General features: G+C 48.0%; 1 protein-coding gene across 1 annotated transcript in view; it reads right to left on the bottom strand.

Moving 5' to 3' along the window:
- Positions 1-18,837, bottom strand: part of nav3 (neuron navigator 3) — a gene marked incomplete at its 5' end in the record, with an annotated part of 744,909 nt that overhangs the window by 10,458 nt on the left and 715,614 nt on the right. Inside the window, 7 exons of the mRNA XM_083631970.1 lie at positions 155-273; positions 2,142-2,338; positions 3,902-3,973; positions 5,009-5,163; positions 6,195-6,430; positions 15,509-15,677; positions 16,969-17,064. Of these exons, the coding sequence (XP_083488096.1) occupies positions 155-273; positions 2,142-2,338; positions 3,902-3,973; positions 5,009-5,163; positions 6,195-6,430; positions 15,509-15,677; positions 16,969-17,064 (1,044 nt within the window). The remainder of the gene's footprint in view (positions 1-154; positions 274-2,141; positions 2,339-3,901; positions 3,974-5,008; positions 5,164-6,194; positions 6,431-15,508; positions 15,678-16,968; positions 17,065-18,837) is intronic.

The raw sequence follows: 18,837 nt of genomic DNA, 5'->3' as shown, positions 1-18,837 counted from the left end.
TATATGAGCTTTATCATTAACACATTTCCAATCTGCTAAAAGTAGCTGTGCCTCTTTGACACACTTGTTAATTTGTGGGGTTCCTGTGGTTTAGCTGTGAGTTGATGGGCAGCTGTCACTTCTGTGCAGCTTAAGAAATAATGGTTGCACCCACCTGCAGCCCCTCCCTGACTGCCTCCAGCAGGTAGGGCACCAGCGAGTAGTTCCACAGGTCGGTGAACCAAACCCTGGAGCCCTCAACGTCCATGGGACAGGACAGGAAGAGGCGGGGGCCTGCAGGGACAAAAGAGACCAGCGCTTATTGGTGGATGGGGAAGGAAATAATCCAATTAGCCTTTTTCACCTCAGCCATGTCGTGTCTAAAATGCAGGAATTAACACAGGTGCAAGCAAAAAAGTTAACGAGGGCCCCGGCACTGGACCACCTAATTGGATTGAAAGTTGGAAACCCTCATGAATGTTTGCTTGCACCTGTGTTACTTCCCCAAAATGGCTGCTGGTGAAAAAGCCCCACAGAAGCATGGAACACATTCCATCACAAAGGAGCTACCTTTCAATGAAATTTTAGGTTAGTTTGGTGAAAGTCAAAGATTTACATTGGGCATAGGCTAAATAATCTCTTCATACTATTCAGGAACATCTTTTCACACTATTCAAGAACAGTGAAACAAATCATTGCGTTTTGTGTGAGGATATGTGCACACTTTCCTCCATTCACCCATCCAGATATCGGTCGTAGAGATGCATGTACAGTATAGCCTCTTCTAAACATGAAGTCTGGATCATGTCCGGCTAGCCAGAGCAGGATATTTTCCGGTTTTACCTTTCTAGACATGAGGAGTCTGTGTTTAGAAACAGCTGGAAATGGTCCGTATTCTCTCTGCCAGTGGGCGGGGGGGGGGGGGGGGGGGGGGGGGTGCGGTAGCGTGTATCGATAACAAGAAATGTGATATGGAAACAGCTTTAGCGAATCTGTAACCAAACTCCATTCAAAAACATGCCGTTTTAATGGAGGATCCATTCCGACCATTCAGGCAATAATAATGTGCCAAAAATGAGCGCTTGCCTTTGTTACATTGGCCAAAAGCCACCCAGTCAAAATAGTGGTCGCACCGTCGTCAATCACTGTAGGTGATTTATTTTACAAGTGGCATTCAAGTCATATCTGACTAGTTTTCAATTTATTTCTCCCCACAAAAGTTAGGCTAGGCCTAGGTCTCGATATAGGCTGTCAGTCAGTCAGCTCCTCTCCGCAGCTGTGTTAGCTTGGACGCTCACAGTCACACTGGCTGCCTCACAATACTTGGCTGCATCCAACTCAAGACAACTTTTCAGACCCTCCTGGAGACAATCTTTCTCAGAAGAGAACGTTAGCGACAAATCTGGAGACTTTTTCTGACATGGGATTAACATTACCAGCAAGCAGCAGTAAGCAGGCAATGACGATAGCTGGGTAAGTCCCGCTAGCATCGATGCTAAGTTAGCAAAGTACCCGAGCGCAGCTGAAGCACATGGCTAATTAATATGGATGTTAACGTCCATATTAATTAGCCATGTGCTTGCGCGATGACATCGTGTATTGGCGATGTCAAAGGGTGGCGATTGACGATCTGACTGAGGTCAAGATCGTGCAACTCTAGAGTCTCTAGTAGTAGGCTATCATCTCCTTGTTGCATTTTTAAACTGGCAGATGGGGGACAAAGAAACGATTCAACTTTTACTTGTTTACTCACCTAATTTGGCTCTCTTCCAAATAATCCAGCCACGTAACTAACGCTACGTCCATTCATGAAAATAATGATCACTGGGACATTAATGGTTTGTAAAGTGCCACCACCCCCCCACTCAGACATAACAGCTACATGATCCAGATCATGAGCTGCCAGTGTTAAACAACAGCCGCTTTTCCAATAATGCGGATCCTATACTAGGGGCTCAGATGGTCATGATCCACACTGGCGGGAGTGCGCATAAGCCAGCTAATTGTTTCTAAACATGCAGGCCAACCGACTAGGAGCAGGTTATAATCCGGATTCCACTGCATGTTTAGAAGGGGCTTATGTGTGTGCCTACGTGTGCATGTGCACGCATGTGTCTATGTGTGTGTGTGTGTGAGTGCGTGCGTGTGTGGCCGAGCCTTACCGATGGTGACGTCGGAGGAGCTGTGTGCCTCCAGGAAGGTGTTGAGGTGCTGCCAGGTCTTGGGGATCCAGTCGATGATCTTCACGAGGTCGTTGCTCCTCATGTTCTTGTCGATCTCCGTGTGGATCAGCTTGCGGCGCAGGAAGCGGCCCAGGAAGCCTCTGACTGGCTCCGTGTGGTTGGCGCACAGCACCCACCTGCAGCGGGGGGGAGGAGGAGCAGCAGCGGGGGTCACACACACTCAACAACCAGTGTCACATCTCAGGTGTTCTATTCTATTGCTTCATGTCAAGTCTGTTTTTTATTTTTATATATACATTTTATTTTATTTTATTTATTTCTATTTCTTTCTATTGCTTTCTCCTGCCTACTTATACTCCCACCACCCAGCCTCAGCTGGGAAGGATTTATTGCAGGAGTCTAAGTTACAACAAGGAGGGACAGAATGTAGGGAAACAGTGGATGGATAAATCCAGAAGGAGGCGGTAATGCAACATAAAGGATGCCAACTGCCATAAAACACCACAGAAGAAGAAGATCCCGCTTTTCTTTCTTTTTCTTTTTTACGTTTTATAATCACTTCTGTACAATACTGTATTGTATAATACTGTACAATATAAATAAATAAATACATACATACATACATACATACATACATACATACATACATACTGTACATACATACATACATACATGCATACATACATTTAACATAGATTTGTTTGAACAACCATGTTTTACATGATGCCATGTTAAATAAAGACAAGTTGCTGGGCTTTAGCAGCTCATTTGTAAACAGCCTCTCAGAGCCAATCAGGACTCTGCTATTTCACATACCCCAGGTTGGTCCCGCCTACATTAGTTAACCCTTTAGTGGATGTTTTTGATACCGTTTTGATGGGAATTGATCATTTTTATTGGGTGAAAATATATATATAGATATATCTCCCGTGACTATTCGACTACCTTTTGGGAGTAGTCGATGACTACTAAAATTGTGTAGTCGTGAGCGCCCTACGTATACTACTATATATATATATGTATATATATATATATTTAGAACACGGCTCTCTTGAATACTCGATTCTGATTGGACAATCAACAAGATTCACCGGTCATTATTTCTCGACAACCGACCGCTGCTCTGCCACACCTGGATTAATCAGTTGATAAGAGCTTTTTGTCAGCAGACACTACTAATTAGGCCAACCAGTTGCAGCTGTGGTGTCTTGTGTGCCAATTACGAATGAAACCGCTTTGTCGTTGAAAACGCTATTAAAAGATCTATTTGAATAATTATTTTTGTCAGATTATTGAAAGATTTAGTTGTAGGCCGTGTTCTAAGCGGGATAATGTATATTGAGGCGGTGATTACTGGGAAATAATGACCTTCAGGTGAATGATTAAGCCCTCCGCTGCGCGTCGGGCTCAATCATTCACCTGTCGGTCATTATTTCCCCCGTAATCACCGCCTCAATATACATTATCCCTTACATATATATATATATATATAGATATATATATATCTATATAGATATATATATATATAGATCTATCAGAATCAGAATCAGAATCAGAAAGACTTTACTGATTCTGATTCTGATATATATATATATATTTAACACGTGTATATATATATATATATATATATACATACACTATATACTACTGTGTAACTACACCAACAATATGAGGAATAAATGACCTAATACAATAATGAATAACATTCAGGGTAAGTGTAACGTCTGTCTGTCCCAAACCTGAAGTTGTGGTGTAGCTCGAGGTTCGGAGAGGAGGAAACTCCCTGGTTCATGGTTCCGATAACATATGGGCTGGGTGGAGACAAAGACAGCAAGAAGCAGGGTTAGTAAAAGCCTATACTAACTGACTATACTTTACACAGCAGTGATTCTCAACATTTGTCATATCAAGGACCCCCCATTTGTTGAGATGTTGTCTCTCAGACCCAAATCTGAGAATATTTTGTACTGTTAAAATGAATATTTGTAGGTAGAGAGATCACAATTAAACTATGATCAAATAGTCATTCTTCTACATTGTCTAATTATATTAGCTTATTGTAAATGAAATAATGCTGGGCACCCTCTGATTTGATTTGATTTGATTTGATTTGATTTGATTTGAATTGATAACAAAGTAAAACATACATGGTAAAAGTACTGCATGTAAATTTGACCCCAGAAGAGGATCGCACAACAAAGTATTAATTAATTTATTTATTTTTTTATTTTTTTATTTAACCTTTATTTATCCAGGTTAGCCTCATTGAGATTAAGAATCTCTTTTTCAAGAGGGACCTGGCCAAGAAAAGCAGCATACAATTACACAAGTTGCAGACACCACAACAAACATCTCATAACATTACAACACTACATGGTACACACACACATTCAGTGATTCATAAAAGCAAGTTAAACTATGAAGAAAAAAAACATTTGCAACTTTCACCGTCCTCCCTACCTTTAACCATTGTTTTAAAAACATTTAATGAGACCAGCTCCTGCAATTTCAGGTCCTTAAAACATAAAACCTGATGGTTCCCGGACAGATTTTTTTTTTGGGTGTATACTGGAATATGCATGCTAACCACCATGTCAAATTTAGTATCTGGATAATCCCTTGTGTTGAGAGGTGGGTCAAAGGGAGCAAACACGCAAAAATATAAAATATTAACACGCTCACTCACTCACTCACTCACCCACTCACTCACTCATTCACTCACTCACTCACTCACTCACTCACTCACTCACTCAGGGGGAAAAACGTACCCCCTTTTCTCAACAACTTCTGTTGACGCACCCTTGAGCAAGGCACTTAACTCGTAACCGCTTTAAATGGTGACTCACCATTTGTGGTACTTGCAGTTGAGGAAGCCATTGAAGATGTCGCTGAGGGAGCCGATGTGGTGCAGGTTGTCCAGGATGACGACGGTGGGCAGCTCCGTGTCCGTCTCCTCTGAGTTACACTGCTCCGCCAGGCTGGACAGGTACTGACGCAGGTCCTGGGCCACCACACATACAGGCATTTATACACACGAGGAGGAAAAAAGTCTAATTTTGAAAGTCCCCGTCAAAACACAAAGGATAAATGAGCTAAAATTACAATTTCACCTGTTGAATTAGGTGAACATCTAAAGATCTAGAGAAGGCCGGTGTGTTACTCTCTTCATTAACTGTTAGGGTTAGGGTTAGGCTTTCATTCCAAAGTAATGAAACTAATAGAGAGCTGCAGGGATGACGTATTTTTGTAGTCAGAACGCGGAAGTCCCGGACTTCCTGGTTCTTCACTGTTTCTGTCTATGGGATTTTTGAATGGGTTTTTGCCACGATGCTTCAAATAAGGTCTCTGGGCAACACATGAGGACCACTTTAATGAGTTTTGAAGCATAAATGCGAGCCCTAGAAGTAAAAAGCTCGTGCTAAGCTAATCCAGAACTACACACAGTGTCGCATAAGCTTCCCCGTCACGTCAGCACTCAACCTGGACTGTTGTTGATTGTGTGCACTGCTGTGCACTGATTACCCCGGGCTGAATGGGCTGAACCAGGTGAGGGAAAGATAATTTCCGTGTTCTTCCTTTGAAGTGATGACGTTATTGATGTATAATATCCCCGTCGACTCAACAGTGTAGTCTCATTTAGCCGTTTGCTAGCTAGCCGCCCTTTTAACGGCACATAAAAGCTTCAAAACTCATAAAAGTGGTCCTCATGTGTGAAGATGATATTACTAAACACTGGTTCGCGTTTGATTAAGCTTGCGTTGCCCAGAGACCTTATTAGAAGCATCGCACCAAAAACCCATTCAAAAATCCCATAGGCGAAAACAGTGAAGAACCAGGAGTGTTAGCATCGATGATTTCTGGACTCGTTCCTGCGGCTCTCTATTAAAGATTAAATACAATTAAAACTAGAAGTGCAATCGGAGAACGCAGACCTCCGCCAAGGCCAATACCCCAGTCTGCAATTATATGCAAATTTTGTGAGTCGGATCAGAACCTCATTTTGGCATGGCCTGACCTCCAGCTCCTCCTCACCTTGCTGGACTTGTGATCCACGTTGAAGCTGGCCACGGTGCGCTCCGTCACCTCGCGGCCCATCTTGGACACCATGTACTCGGCCAGCTTGGCGGCCAGGAAGGACTTTCCGGTGCCGCTGGGGCCCGACAGGATGATGCGGCGGTGCTCCATCAGCAGGTTGAGGTAGCGCTGCACCATGGGCTTGGGGATGAGAGTGTCGAACACCAGGCTGTCTATACTGTTCTCCTTCACACCTGGCAGGAGGGAGGTAGGCAGCATTAGTCTATACTGTTCTATTTCATCTCTCATTCGGTGTCTCACCTATGGGGGAACGCCCTCGCGTGACCGACTTATGGAAGCTCCAATTGCACCACGTCTGCCAACCGGCAGACCAATCACCTTACAGGTGATACGGGACGGGCCGGCCCTCTATATTAGGCCGCGGAAGTCGCCCGGAACTTCATTCAAGCTCTCTTCCCCGTGAAGACCACTGCTCCTACAGTATACCAGCGTATCCTTATCAGAGTTTCACTCAACTGTCCACAGACGAGCCAGCTCGGTAGTCGAAGGACGTGTTATTCTGTTGGAATAAGCTGCCGTATTTTCACTGTCAATCTACGTCCGGGTGAGTCTTTGCCGACAAGCCCGTTCGTCTCTGTGTGTCTAGCTTAACCATCGAAAGTTAAAGCAGACTTTTACAAACAGCTTAACGAGTTGGATAGGCAGTATTAGCGCAAGCGTGCTGTAATACGGTCTCGGTATTAATGTTAGTCGGCTGACATTAGCGAAAGCGTGTTAGACCGTCTAAAAAAGCTGTTGTTCCCCTGCCTAGCCGCTGCTACCAGGGTGAATATTGAGCGAACGGTTATCTGCAAAAAGTGTTGATAAACCTAGTAGTTTGAATTAACGTTGGTCGGCTGTCATTAGCGCAAGCGTGCCAGTTCGTCCAAACGTTGTTTACTAAACTTTCCTCTGTCTAGCCGCTGCTAACAGGGGGAAATTAATTTAGCTTGCCTGCTAGTCGGGTTCACCAGCACAGGGGACCCGTCTATATTAGCGTGACTTGCCGCCTCAGACGTGTCAAGACTCAAGAGCTAACTGCTAGCTGCGGGCGTAGCTAAATAAAATAAAAATAAAAAGGGCGACCATGTCAACCAGCTCACTCCCCGAGGCCTCGGGCAGCAGAGCCAAGAAACAGCGTACAGAGGTGGGCATAGACACGGGGCCCCGTGCCTGCCCTACCGCGTGTGGCAACACGCTGGGCAAGAGGGATACACATCCCGTTTGCGTCGCTTGCATGGGCATTAAGCACGCACAGGAGTCTGTCATGGACCCCAGTAGCTGCAGTGACTGCATTACCATGCCCCCCAGAAACTTGCAGCGGCGTCTAAAGATTGCAGCGGCCTCAAAACCCGCTCCACGTCTTTCTGACACTGCAGCACAGCCGCTGGGGGAGGGGACCATAAGGCCTCTAGATTGGGAGATGAAGACATCTCAGTATGACTACCTCCTCGAGTCGGAAGGCGAACAGGAGGAGGAAGAGGGGCTCATTGATCAGCTCAGCAATGAGTCTGATGATGATAGCTTCCCCCCCCTTGGTGCACTTGACCCGCTCTCACGGGCGGACAGTGCAGCTAGCGGGGACATTCAGCAGGCTGCCTCTCTGCACGATGTTGACATACATGAGGTATGCAAGAGAGCAGCCACTAGACTGGAGATCGCCTGGCCTAGCACGCAGGCGAGCGAGAGCCAGGAGAAAGATCTTTACGATGGTAAAGTCCTACCCTCTCGCCCCGCTGCCACGAAACAACTTCTCCCTGCTGTCCCCGCGTGCGTTAAAGAAGTTGGACGTTTTTGGGATCAACCCCTGCGTCACAGAGTGCCTGTCAAGGGTTACTCAAACCTGGAGATGGCGAATGCGGAGGCTTTGGGGCTGTCAGAACCCCCACCAGTAGAGAGGGCTGTGGCTCACCACCTCAACCCCTCTCGGGCTACCTTGGCCAAGGCTAGCCCAGCCCTCCCAGGCAAAGCGGACCGCTTCACAGCGTCCATGTACCAGAAAGTGTACAGATCAGCAGGACAATCAGTGAGTAATGTCAATGTTGTCACCCTGCTAGCAGCCTACCAAGCTGAGCTCTTCCAAGACATGGGGCTCATGCTGGATAAGGGTACTCCTGACATCGCTATCTGGAAGGAGATGTGTGTCGTCACCGACCTCATCCTCCGTGCATCCAGGGGAGCGGTGCAGGGCTGCGGCCGTGTCATGGGCCTGGCAGTGGCAGGAGAGAGAGCCCTCTGGCTTAATCTCACTAGCCTGCCAGACATGGACAAACAGGCCATAATGAACTCACCCTACGACCCGACCAAGGCTAGGGGTTTGTTTGGCGAAGCTGTCACGGCGATGCAACAAACGAGTGACATGAGGAAGCAGCAGGGAGAGGCACTGAACCTGTGTCTCCCCCGCAAAGTGGTCCCCTTCCCGCGACCCCCTGCCCGCGAGGGATTTGCGGCAGTGGCCGAGAAGGGACGCGGCAGCTATCCAAAGGGACCTAAACCCCAGACGGCGAGCACCCCACAGCCTCAACAGCGAGGTGGCCTAAGAAGTCCTTCGCTGCCGTGGCCGCTGCCACCAACAGCTCTGGTCCGGGCCGTCCTGCCCGTCCGCGGGACGTGAGCAAGAAGAGGCCGGCCTAACGGTGGTGGTGGAAGGGGAGGTAGATTCTCAGAGGTCAGCACTAGAGGAGTTACCTGCTCTGAGCCTCCCCGGGACAGACTGGCTTTCCCCGCCTTCCAAGAGGCGCAGAAGGGACGTTTCAAGCCTACAGTCGTCCCAAGGCGAACTGTTCGAGGGCCCGACGAGGTCAAGCTGCCGTTCCTGCAGTTACGCAAAAGCACATGTTCCCCCCGTGCTTCCCATTCAGTTGGGTTCAAGATTCAAGATTCAAGATTTTTATTGTCACTCCATGGTACAAGTACCACGTGTGAAATTCTTGTGCAGTGGACACCATTTACGACATAGTACAAATAGGCAACAAGCAATAAGTAATAGGCAATAAGAATAGGCATCAATAAGCAATAAGACAGCAATAAGGCAATAAGAAATAGGCATCTATAAGCAATAAGACAAGTCGGTGGCTTATACGACAGTGGCATATTCATTGCACATAGGTGCACATGTCATGTGCATACGTTTCATGTGCAGACGTGTTCAGACATTCCAAATTCGACGTTTTATACATGCATGTGCAAATAGCATGTACCTTATTAAACATACACTTAAATTTACAATTAAACGTTAGGCACCTTATTAAACATACACTTAAATTTACAATTAAACGTTAGGCATCCGTAATAGTAGCAGCTGCAGTACGGTACGATACGACTACTGCACTATTTGTGCATATTAAGGAGTCTCGTGGCCTGCGGGAAGAAACTGTTCCTCAAGCGATTTGTGCGTGTTTTTGGAACCCTGTATCTCCTCCCTGAGGGTAGCAGGGAGAACAGGCTGTTGTGGGGATGGTTTGTGTCTTTGATGATCTTCAGGGACCTCCTGAGGCACCGCTGGTTGTACAGTTCGTGCAGTTCTGGCAGTTCACCTCCTGTTACGTGCTGGGCCGCGCGCCTCACCCTCCGTAGCGCTCTGCGGTCCATGGTGGTACAGTTCCCGTACCAGGCGGTGAAGCCGCCTGTCAGCAGGCTTTCAATGGTGCCTCTGTAGAAGTCCCCGAGGATTTCTTTCCTCAGCCCGAATTTCTTCAGGCGCCTGAGTCCGTGTAGTCGCTGTTGGGCCTTTTTGACAACAGTGGCGGTGTGGCCAGCCCAGGTCAGGTCCTGGTGGATGTTGACTCCCAGGTACTTGAAGCTGTCCACCCTTTCCACCACTGTGCCGTTGATGGTGATTGGGGGGTGTGCGCCCCCCCCTCTCCTGTAGTCTACAATGATCTCCTTGGTCTTGGAGACGTTCAGGGAGAGGTGGTTGTCCTGGCACCATTGTTCCAGTACCCCCACCTCCTCTCTGTAGGCCGTCTCGTCGCCCCCCGAGATCAGCCCCACGACCGCTGTCGTGACACCGGTACAGTGTCACAAAGCACTTTTCACAGTTTCACAGAAATAAAACTGAAACCACTGACGCATCCAGGCCCCCCAATAAGGCCGAGGGCGCAGTGGAACAAAAACTGTCAAAAAGAAAAAGTGGGGAGCGACCTGTGGCCGCCAGATGGCACAGTCGTTCCGTCTCTGGGCTTCAGCCCGCCCGGTCCTCTTGCTGTCATGGCAGAGGCGTGGCGCGCGTGCGCGGTTCATCCCTGGGTTCTGACCACTGTCACAAAGGGTTACAGGCTCCAGTTTGCGATGAAACCGCCCTCCTTCAATGGAGTGCAAGCCTCGGAGGTGACAGGGGAGGCGGCCCAGGCTCTAGAGGACGAAATCTCGTCTCTCCTAGACAAGGGCGCAGTGCGAATTGTACCGGAGGGGGAGAGAAATACAGGGTTTTACTCCCGTTATTTTCTCATCCCAAAGAAAGGAGGCTCGCTACGTCCTATCCTGGATTTGCGTATCCTCAACTTGCACCTCCGAAAGTACAAGTTCAGGATGCTCACGCACAACGTGCTGTTCCGCTCGATTCAACGGGGCGACTGGTTCACGTCAGTCGATTTGCAGGACGCTTATTTCCACATAAGCATCTGCCCGGGTCACAGGAAATTTCTGAGGTTCGCCTTCAGAGGCATAGCCTACGAATTTCAGACTCTACCGTTTGGGCTATCACTAGCTCCCAGAGTGTTCAGCAAATGTGTGGAGGCAGCCTTGAACCCGATGCGAGCCAAGGGCATCAGGGTGCTGGCCTATCTAGACGATTTCCTGCTATGCGCACCAAGCAAAGAGGAATCGGAGAGAGACACTCAGACACTTATGAACAGGCTAAACAGCTTGGGGTTCAGTGTCAATCACGCAAAGAGCGTGTTGTCTCCCACTCAAAATATTGTGTATTTAGGACTCGAGCTAAACACTGTTTTGTTTCGAGCTTTCCTGTCACAAGCACGAGTGGAAATTTTTCGCCAGCACCTGGCTCTGTTTCACCGGAGGAGCCCAGTTTCATTACGGGTCTGCCTCCGCATGACGGGGCTCATGGCATCAGTCATTTCAGTAGTGCCTCAGGGTTTACTGAAAATGAGAGCTCTCCAGAGGTGGGTGTCCTCACTACGCCTAAACGTGCGTCATCACCTGAGGCGACTAGTGGAGGTTTCCCCGGAGTGCCTCACGGCCCTTCGTCCATGGCGGGACCCGGAGGTGTTTACCGCCGGTGTCCCCATGGGGACGATTGTGTTGAGAAAGACTGTGACGACAGACGCCTCACTCACAGGGTGGGGGGGAGTGTTCGAGGGCAGGGCCGTCAATGGGACATGGCCCCCCGAACTCCGTCTAGCTCACATAAATTTCTTGGAACTGTCAGCGGTCTTCCTAGCCCTGAAACGGTTCCTCCCCTTCTTGGGGAAGTGTCATGTGTTAGTCAGGTCAGACAACACGACAACGGTGGCATACATAAACAGGCAAGGGGGCACTCGCTCCCTGAAGTTGCACACGCTGGCCCAGAGCCTGATCATGTGGAGCAGCGAGCACCTGTTATCACTGCGAGCGATTCACCTCCCGGGTGTCCAGAACACCGGGGCGGATCTGCTCTCCAGGGGAAATCTCCTCTACGGAGAGTGGAGACTCAACCCCCAGGTATGCCACCAGATATGGGAGAGATTCGGTCAGGCATCCGTAGATCTCTTCGCATCGAAAGAAAACGCACAATGTCCGCTGTTCTTTTCCATGAGAGGCGGGGGTGCGTCACTGGGGATAGACGCGCTGGCCCAGCAGTGGCCAGACGTGTTGCTGTATGCTTTCCCCCCGATCAGTCTCATCTCCCCGGTGTTGCTCCGGGTGAGAGAGCAGCGGCTATCACTGATACTGATAACCCCATATTGGCCGAGCAGACCCTGGATACCGGAGTTGATACGTCTCCTCCGAGGGCAGCCATGGCCTCTGCCGTTACGCAGGGACTTAGTGTCCCAAGCAGACGGGCAGGTGTTTCATCCCCACATCGAGCGGCTGGCTCTATGGGCTTGGCCCGTGAAAGGATGAATTTGGAACAGTTGGGTCTCCCTCAAGCGGTGATCGAAACTATCCAGAGCGCTAGAGCGCCTTCTACGCGGTCCTTGTATGGCAACAAGTGGCGCGTATTTGAGAAATGGTGTGAGGACAAATCGGTTACTCCGTTCCAGTGTTCTGTCCGGGAGCTGCTGTGCTTCTTGCAAGACTTAAAGGATGGGGGCAGAGCTTTCTCCACCATAAAAGTCTATCTGGCCGCTATCTCTGCCTGTCACTTAGGCATAGGAGATATGCCGATTGGACAGCATAAACTTGTCAAGAAGTTTATGAAGGGAGCACGCTACTTACAACCAGTGCGTAAGCGTTTGGTTCCTTCTTGGGATTTGCCTACCATATTGGAGGCACTCTCTAGCCGGCCCTTTGAACCTTTGGAGAGTGTGGGGTTAAGGCTCCTCTCTCTTAAGACTATCCTTCTGCTGGCGTTAACTTCAACGAAGCGGATAAGTGAGTTGCACGCGCTATCCGTGCATGAGTCTTGCTTACGCTTCACCCCGGACTGGGGGAAGGTAGTGCTGCGCCCTAACCCGGCCTTCGTGCCTAAGGTTAGAGACTCGGCGTATAGCTGTGCCACGCTGGAGCTACAGGCTTTCCATCCTCCACCTTTCACAGGGGAGGAGGAGGCTCGGCTTAACCTGCTTTGTCCAGTCAGAGCGTTGCGCTTCTATGTGGACAGGTCTAGGGAATACAGGAAAAGCAACCAGCTTTTCGTGTCCTGGGGGCCCCCGCGTAAGGGGGGGCCCCTGACGTGCCAGCGTCTATCACACTGGGTGGTGGAGGCCATCGTCCTGGCTTACGAGAGCCGTGGACTGAGACCTCCTGAGGGCCTGCGGGCCCATTCCACCAGAGGCATGGCCACCTCATGGGCCCTTTTTCAAGGTGTCGCTGTGAGGGACATATGTGCTGCCGCCAGCTGGGCATCCCCACATACTTTCATGCGGTTCTACCGCCTGGACGTCACTGAGCCTTCGGTGGCTCATTCAGTCCTGAGTGTGGGGTCTGGCTAATTGTGTGCTGAAGTCCACAGGTTGGGATCGGGGATTCAACCTGTCACAGGTTATGGTCAGGTGGGCTTCGGAGCATGCAATCCGGGAGTGGGCCATATCTCCCATAGGTGAGACACCGAATGAGAGATGAAATAGAACGTAAGGTTACTTGACGTAACCCCGGTTCTATGAATCTCGAGTGAGGTGTCTCACAACTCTGCCCTTCTTGCGAAAGTTGTGGTACGTGGAAGAGAGCCTTATGGAATGAAGTTCCGGGCGACTTCCGCGGCCTAATATAGAGGGCCGGCCCGTCCCGTATCACCTGTAAGGTGATTGGTCTGCCGGTTGGCAGACGTGGTGCAATTGGAGCTTCCATAAGTCGGTCACGCGAGGGCGTTCCCCCATAGGTGAGACACCTCACTCGAGATTCATAGAACCGGGGTTACGTCAAGTAACCTTACGTTCTCCTTCACACCTGGCAGGAGGGAGGTAGGCAGCATTAGTCTATACTGTTCTCCTTCACACCTGGCAGGAGGGAGGTAGGCAGCATTAGTCTATACTGTTCTCCTTCACACCTGGCAGGAGGGAGGTAGGGAGCATTAGTCTATACTGTTCTCCTTCACACCTGGCAGGAGGGAGCTAGGCAGCATTAGTCTATACTGTTCTCCTTCACACCTGGCAGGAGGGAGCTAGGCAGCATTAGTCTATACTGTTCTCCTTCACACCTGGCAGGAGGGAGGTAGGCAGCATTAGTCTATACTGTTCTCCTTCACACCTGGCAGGAGGGAGGTAGGCAGCATTAGTCTATACTGTTCTCCTTCACACCTGGCAGGAGGGAGGTAGGCAGCATTAGTCTATACTGTTCTCCTTCACACCTGGCAGGAGGGAGGTAGGCAGCATTAGTCTATACTGTTCTCCTTCACACCTGGCAGGAGGGAGGTAGGCAGCATTAGTCTATACTGTTCTCCTTCACACCTGGCAGGAGGGAGGTAGGCAGCATTAGTCTATACTGTTCTCCTTCACACCTGGCAGGAGGGAGGTAGGCAGCATTAGTCTATTCACCTTATTCTTTGCCATTACAAGGACGCTTCTGCATGACGTCATTTCGTAACCGTCTTTCCGGTTTTAAACAAGGAAGTAGAGTACGCCTACCGCAGTCATTTAGACTTGCCAAAAAGCCGTTTTCAAGCAAAAAAAAAAAAACTGTTTTAAAGTTTTAATATTTGTCGGGTGAGAACGTAACATATATGTGACCCGTTTATCAGAATAACGCCTATTGGAAATCCTTAACGAGCAGCGAGGACCGGGAGCGCTGACTGTGCTGACACCGGTCGGACTAGCTATCTGTCAAACCCTACTACTGGCAGTGAGAAAACACTGTCGACGTTCTTTTGTAACTAACGTTAAATGCCGACTGGGTACAGCCATCGGCTCCTCGCAGCAGTAACGTTATGAACATGTAACTGAAGTTGGCCGCAGTGTAGCTTAATTCTGAATGTTGTCAAACTTCATTCATACTGACGTTTTATTTTGAAAATGGCCGCCAACTAGCGCTGAACCGGAAGAACAAATACGTTGAGTCGAACGCGGAAGAGAGAAAAAGTGGGCGTGGTGAATAAGGTGAATACTGTTCTCCTTCACACCTGGCAGGAGGGAGGTAGGGAGCATTAGTCTATACTGTTCTCCTTCACACCTGGCAGGAGGGAGATAGGCAGCATTAGTCTATACTGTTCTCCTTCACACCTGGCAGGAGGGAGGTAGGCAGCATTAGTCTATACTGTTCTCCTTCACACCTGGCAGGAGGGAGGTAGGCAGCATTAGTCTATACTGTTCTCCTTCACACCTGGCAGGAGGGAGGTAGGCAGCATTAGTCTCTATACTGTTCTCCTTCACACCTGGCAGGAGGGAGGTAGGCAGCATTAGTCTATACTGTTCTCCTTCACACCTGGCAGGAGGGAGGTAGGCAGCATTAGTCTATACTGTTCTCCTTCACACCTGGCAGGAGGGAGGTAGGCAGCATTAGTCTATACTGTTCTCCTTCACACCTGGCAGGAGGGAGGTAGGCAGCATTACACTGTGAAATGTATCCATTTTGCCCCAAGGCCGGCTTACAGTATGAACAGTGAATCAATTGTGAGTCAATTGTTTTTGACCCCCCCCCCCCCCCCCCATCCTCTGACATGTGAGTGGGGTGTGTACCTCTGAGGTTGACCTTGATGACGTTGTTGTCTCCCACCAGGTAGCCGCAGGGCAGCAGCTCGGGCGTTTGGGAGGCGTGGGCGCGCACCACCTCGCCCATCCTGTAGCACACGATGCTGTCTGAGCTCAGACCCAGGCTGCTCAGGGGGTCCACCCGGAACACGTACTCCTGATCGGGGATGGGGAGGGGGGGAGTAACGCATAATTAATGATCACGATTTTGGAAAATGATGTTTTCTCCCATGTGATGAAATCGGCGAACACATCACAGATTATGATTACTGATGTTTATGAAACGTGGAGGGATGAAGCAGTGTTGCACTGTTTTGCAGTGTTCACAAAATGCCCCTAACGAGGGAGCTATCATTAAAGGTCAAAGTATTTAACTCAAACTGGATAATACAGCCCACTGGTCCCACTTTGATAAGACTTGGAGAAAGAAATAATTGTCCTGACATTTGAAGAATTACACTGATAGACCTGATGGGGGCGCTACAATTGTACTTAGAGTTTTTCCTCAATCCCTGAGATGCATTTCCTGAAACTCTAATCTTATTCTCAAAACTCTGAGTGCAATTCCCAAAACAGTAAAACAATTTCTCATAACACTATACCACCCGTGCAAAAGAACTTAATGATACTCAAAATGTTAACCACATGCGTCAAAAGACACAAAGTCAGTCAAATGCTATAACAATGTCACCAATGTATGAAAACATAAAACACTTGCTTCATCTCAATGGCACCTACGGCTATCCGCAAACCGACTGATGATGCAGTCAACTGAAACATTGTTTTTCTTGCATTCTTCTTCTTCTTCTTCTTCTTCTTCTTCTTCTTCTTCTTCTTCTTCGTCTTCGTCTTCGTCTTCTTCTTCTTCTTCTGTCTTTAGCTCAAGGTATTTAATTCCACTGAATGTGTGCATCAGAAACCTTGTGATGTCTTCTGACGGCTTGTGGCTGTGACACAGTCTACTGCCAGTGCAAGTTTTCCTCTCCTGTTTTCGACATTGTTTCTTCCCAAAACACAACCGTGCTGATCAGCAAAGTGACACACGGAAAAATAAATCACTGTAACTCAAAACTATTGCCCCCTAAAGGAAGTTTACATTACAGGCAGGATTTGAAATGAAAACACAAATCACCAAATCATAAACCATACAGACGAACATCTGCTGATACGACCAGGGAGGGAACAACAGCTTGAAACAATGAAATAAAAAGTCCATCAGTGCAGAATATTAAATTATGTACGTTTGAAAATTAAGCAATCAAATTACATTTGGGATTAATGAGCGTCTGGTTCTTTTATTCTTCAGTTTGATAAAATGCAAATACACTTCACCATTTGGGTGTTTGATGTCCTTATTTACAGCATCCTACAACCATAACATATTTAGGTTATGTGGCCAAAATGAATTGCAGCAGCAGAGATACAGCTGTAGATGATGGTGAGTTTACCTTGAAGAGGCGTCTGATGACTCCGTCCAGGACGTCCCACTTCGTTTTCCCACTCACACCTATGGAGCCAATCAGGTATTCGTGGATGTGCTTCCCCTGAAGAAATGCCAGATTAATTAAAAGAGGAGAATAAAGTCAGACTACATTAAATACATGAAATAACAAGAGTGTATTTACTAGGGGTGTAACGATCTATCGTTGCATCGATTGACATCGTATCATATTAACTAGAAATTGAGCACACAAACTTTCTAGCGTCCCTCGCTGGCTCGCCCGCTGAACTGGCAGCGCTCATTTTTAGTGTGTCTCGTTGGTTTGCCCTCGAGGCTCGCAGGCACAGCTTGGCCGCTGCGTGACCTCGCGGTGGCCTTGTCCGCTCAGCTGTGCATGCGCCGCGCACCACTTCTGGTCGCCTTATTATAGTAACAGCAGGCGGGCTATTTTTTATTCATTTTTTATTCAAAAGAATAGATTGTTTTTCATTTAAATGTCTGGAAGAGCTCAGAAATAAAATTGTCAAATCATATTTTAGTTGCTTTTTGTGAGTTGATATAAATGTAACACTGATGTGTTAAATGGGCATATGATATTGTCTCATGTCGACCGCAGACCCCTGAATTGAATTTAATCTAAATGTTATCGTGGCAGACTTTGTGATATCAACAAAGATCGTATCGTTGTCCAAAGAATCAATATAATATTGATGAAACTTGTGATTTACACCCCTAGGGCTCTATCTTCCCCCTGGCCTTAGGCGCCAAACTGGCGTTAAATGCAAAAAAACACGCATTGCGCCTGACTCAGGAAGATAGCATCCCGTTTTTAGGCCCTGAAATGCGCTTTACGCTGAAGAGGCGTGGCCCAGTGCCAGAATATGCCAGAATGGGCGTTTCGGCCTTAAATACCAGCCTAAAGGTCCTTGCACACAGAGTCCGAATTGTTCGCTGCGTTTTTTTAATCCGTCATCCGAAAAAAACACATCACGCACAGATACCTTGCACACAGTCCGATGCGTTAATTATCCAATATTGGTTGCGAAGATTCGCAACGAAAAGAAAACTACCGTGATCCTATTGATCCACAACTGGCAGTGTGTCTGTGTGACTCTCTCTCCACCCCCCCCCCCGCGCGCCCCTCCATACACACACACACTTACACACGCTTTTCATGGATGCAGAAAAACGCAGAAAATCGAACCTCGTCCGAAAACTTAAATGACGGACGTAATTGTCGGACTCGGTGTGTCAATGATGATTGACACAAATGAGGTCGTATTCTTTTTTTTTCCGTGCGTCAAATTCGGACGAAAAAACGGACTCTGTGTGCAAAGTCTTTAACGCTATCGTCCCAACTGGCGTTAATTAAGCGCTTCGCGCTTTTCAAAACCAGGCCTTATTCAGTGTGAAGACTCCCCTACGAAATGCCACACACATGTGCATCTCCCAGCATGCATTGAGGCTTAATACATTTCGACAAGAAAAAGCAACCAAATCAGCCTAAGTAGGCTAAATGGTAGATAGAAATAATATTTATGTTACCACAACATGCAATTCTAGAACATTTCAATATTGGACAAAATAAAACATAAAAATCAAAACACGTGAAACATACATGTAATCCATGGCCGTATATATATCCGTCGCAAATACAATGTGGTATAGTCGAGTGACAACCATAACACGGTTGTACTGCGATGTCCGCTCCAACAAGACTTAGCTTACTTGACACATACTTTTTCAATAAAAACACATTTATACCATGACTTTACATAATGTATATTTATGTCGCATCATTTAGCCTGTGGTGTGATCTGCAGGAGCAGCAAGTTATAAAACTAAGCCTGTCCTGAATGAGCCGAGTGGGGGTGCT

Source organism: Poromitra crassiceps, assembly GCF_964638095.1.
Source record: "Poromitra crassiceps genome assembly, chromosome: 2".
In the NCBI taxonomy this organism is placed as follows: Eukaryota; Metazoa; Chordata; class Actinopteri; order Beryciformes; family Melamphaidae; genus Poromitra; species Poromitra crassiceps.
The sequence above is the reverse complement of the archived record's forward strand: the minus strand, read 5'-3'. Positions and strand labels throughout refer to the sequence as shown.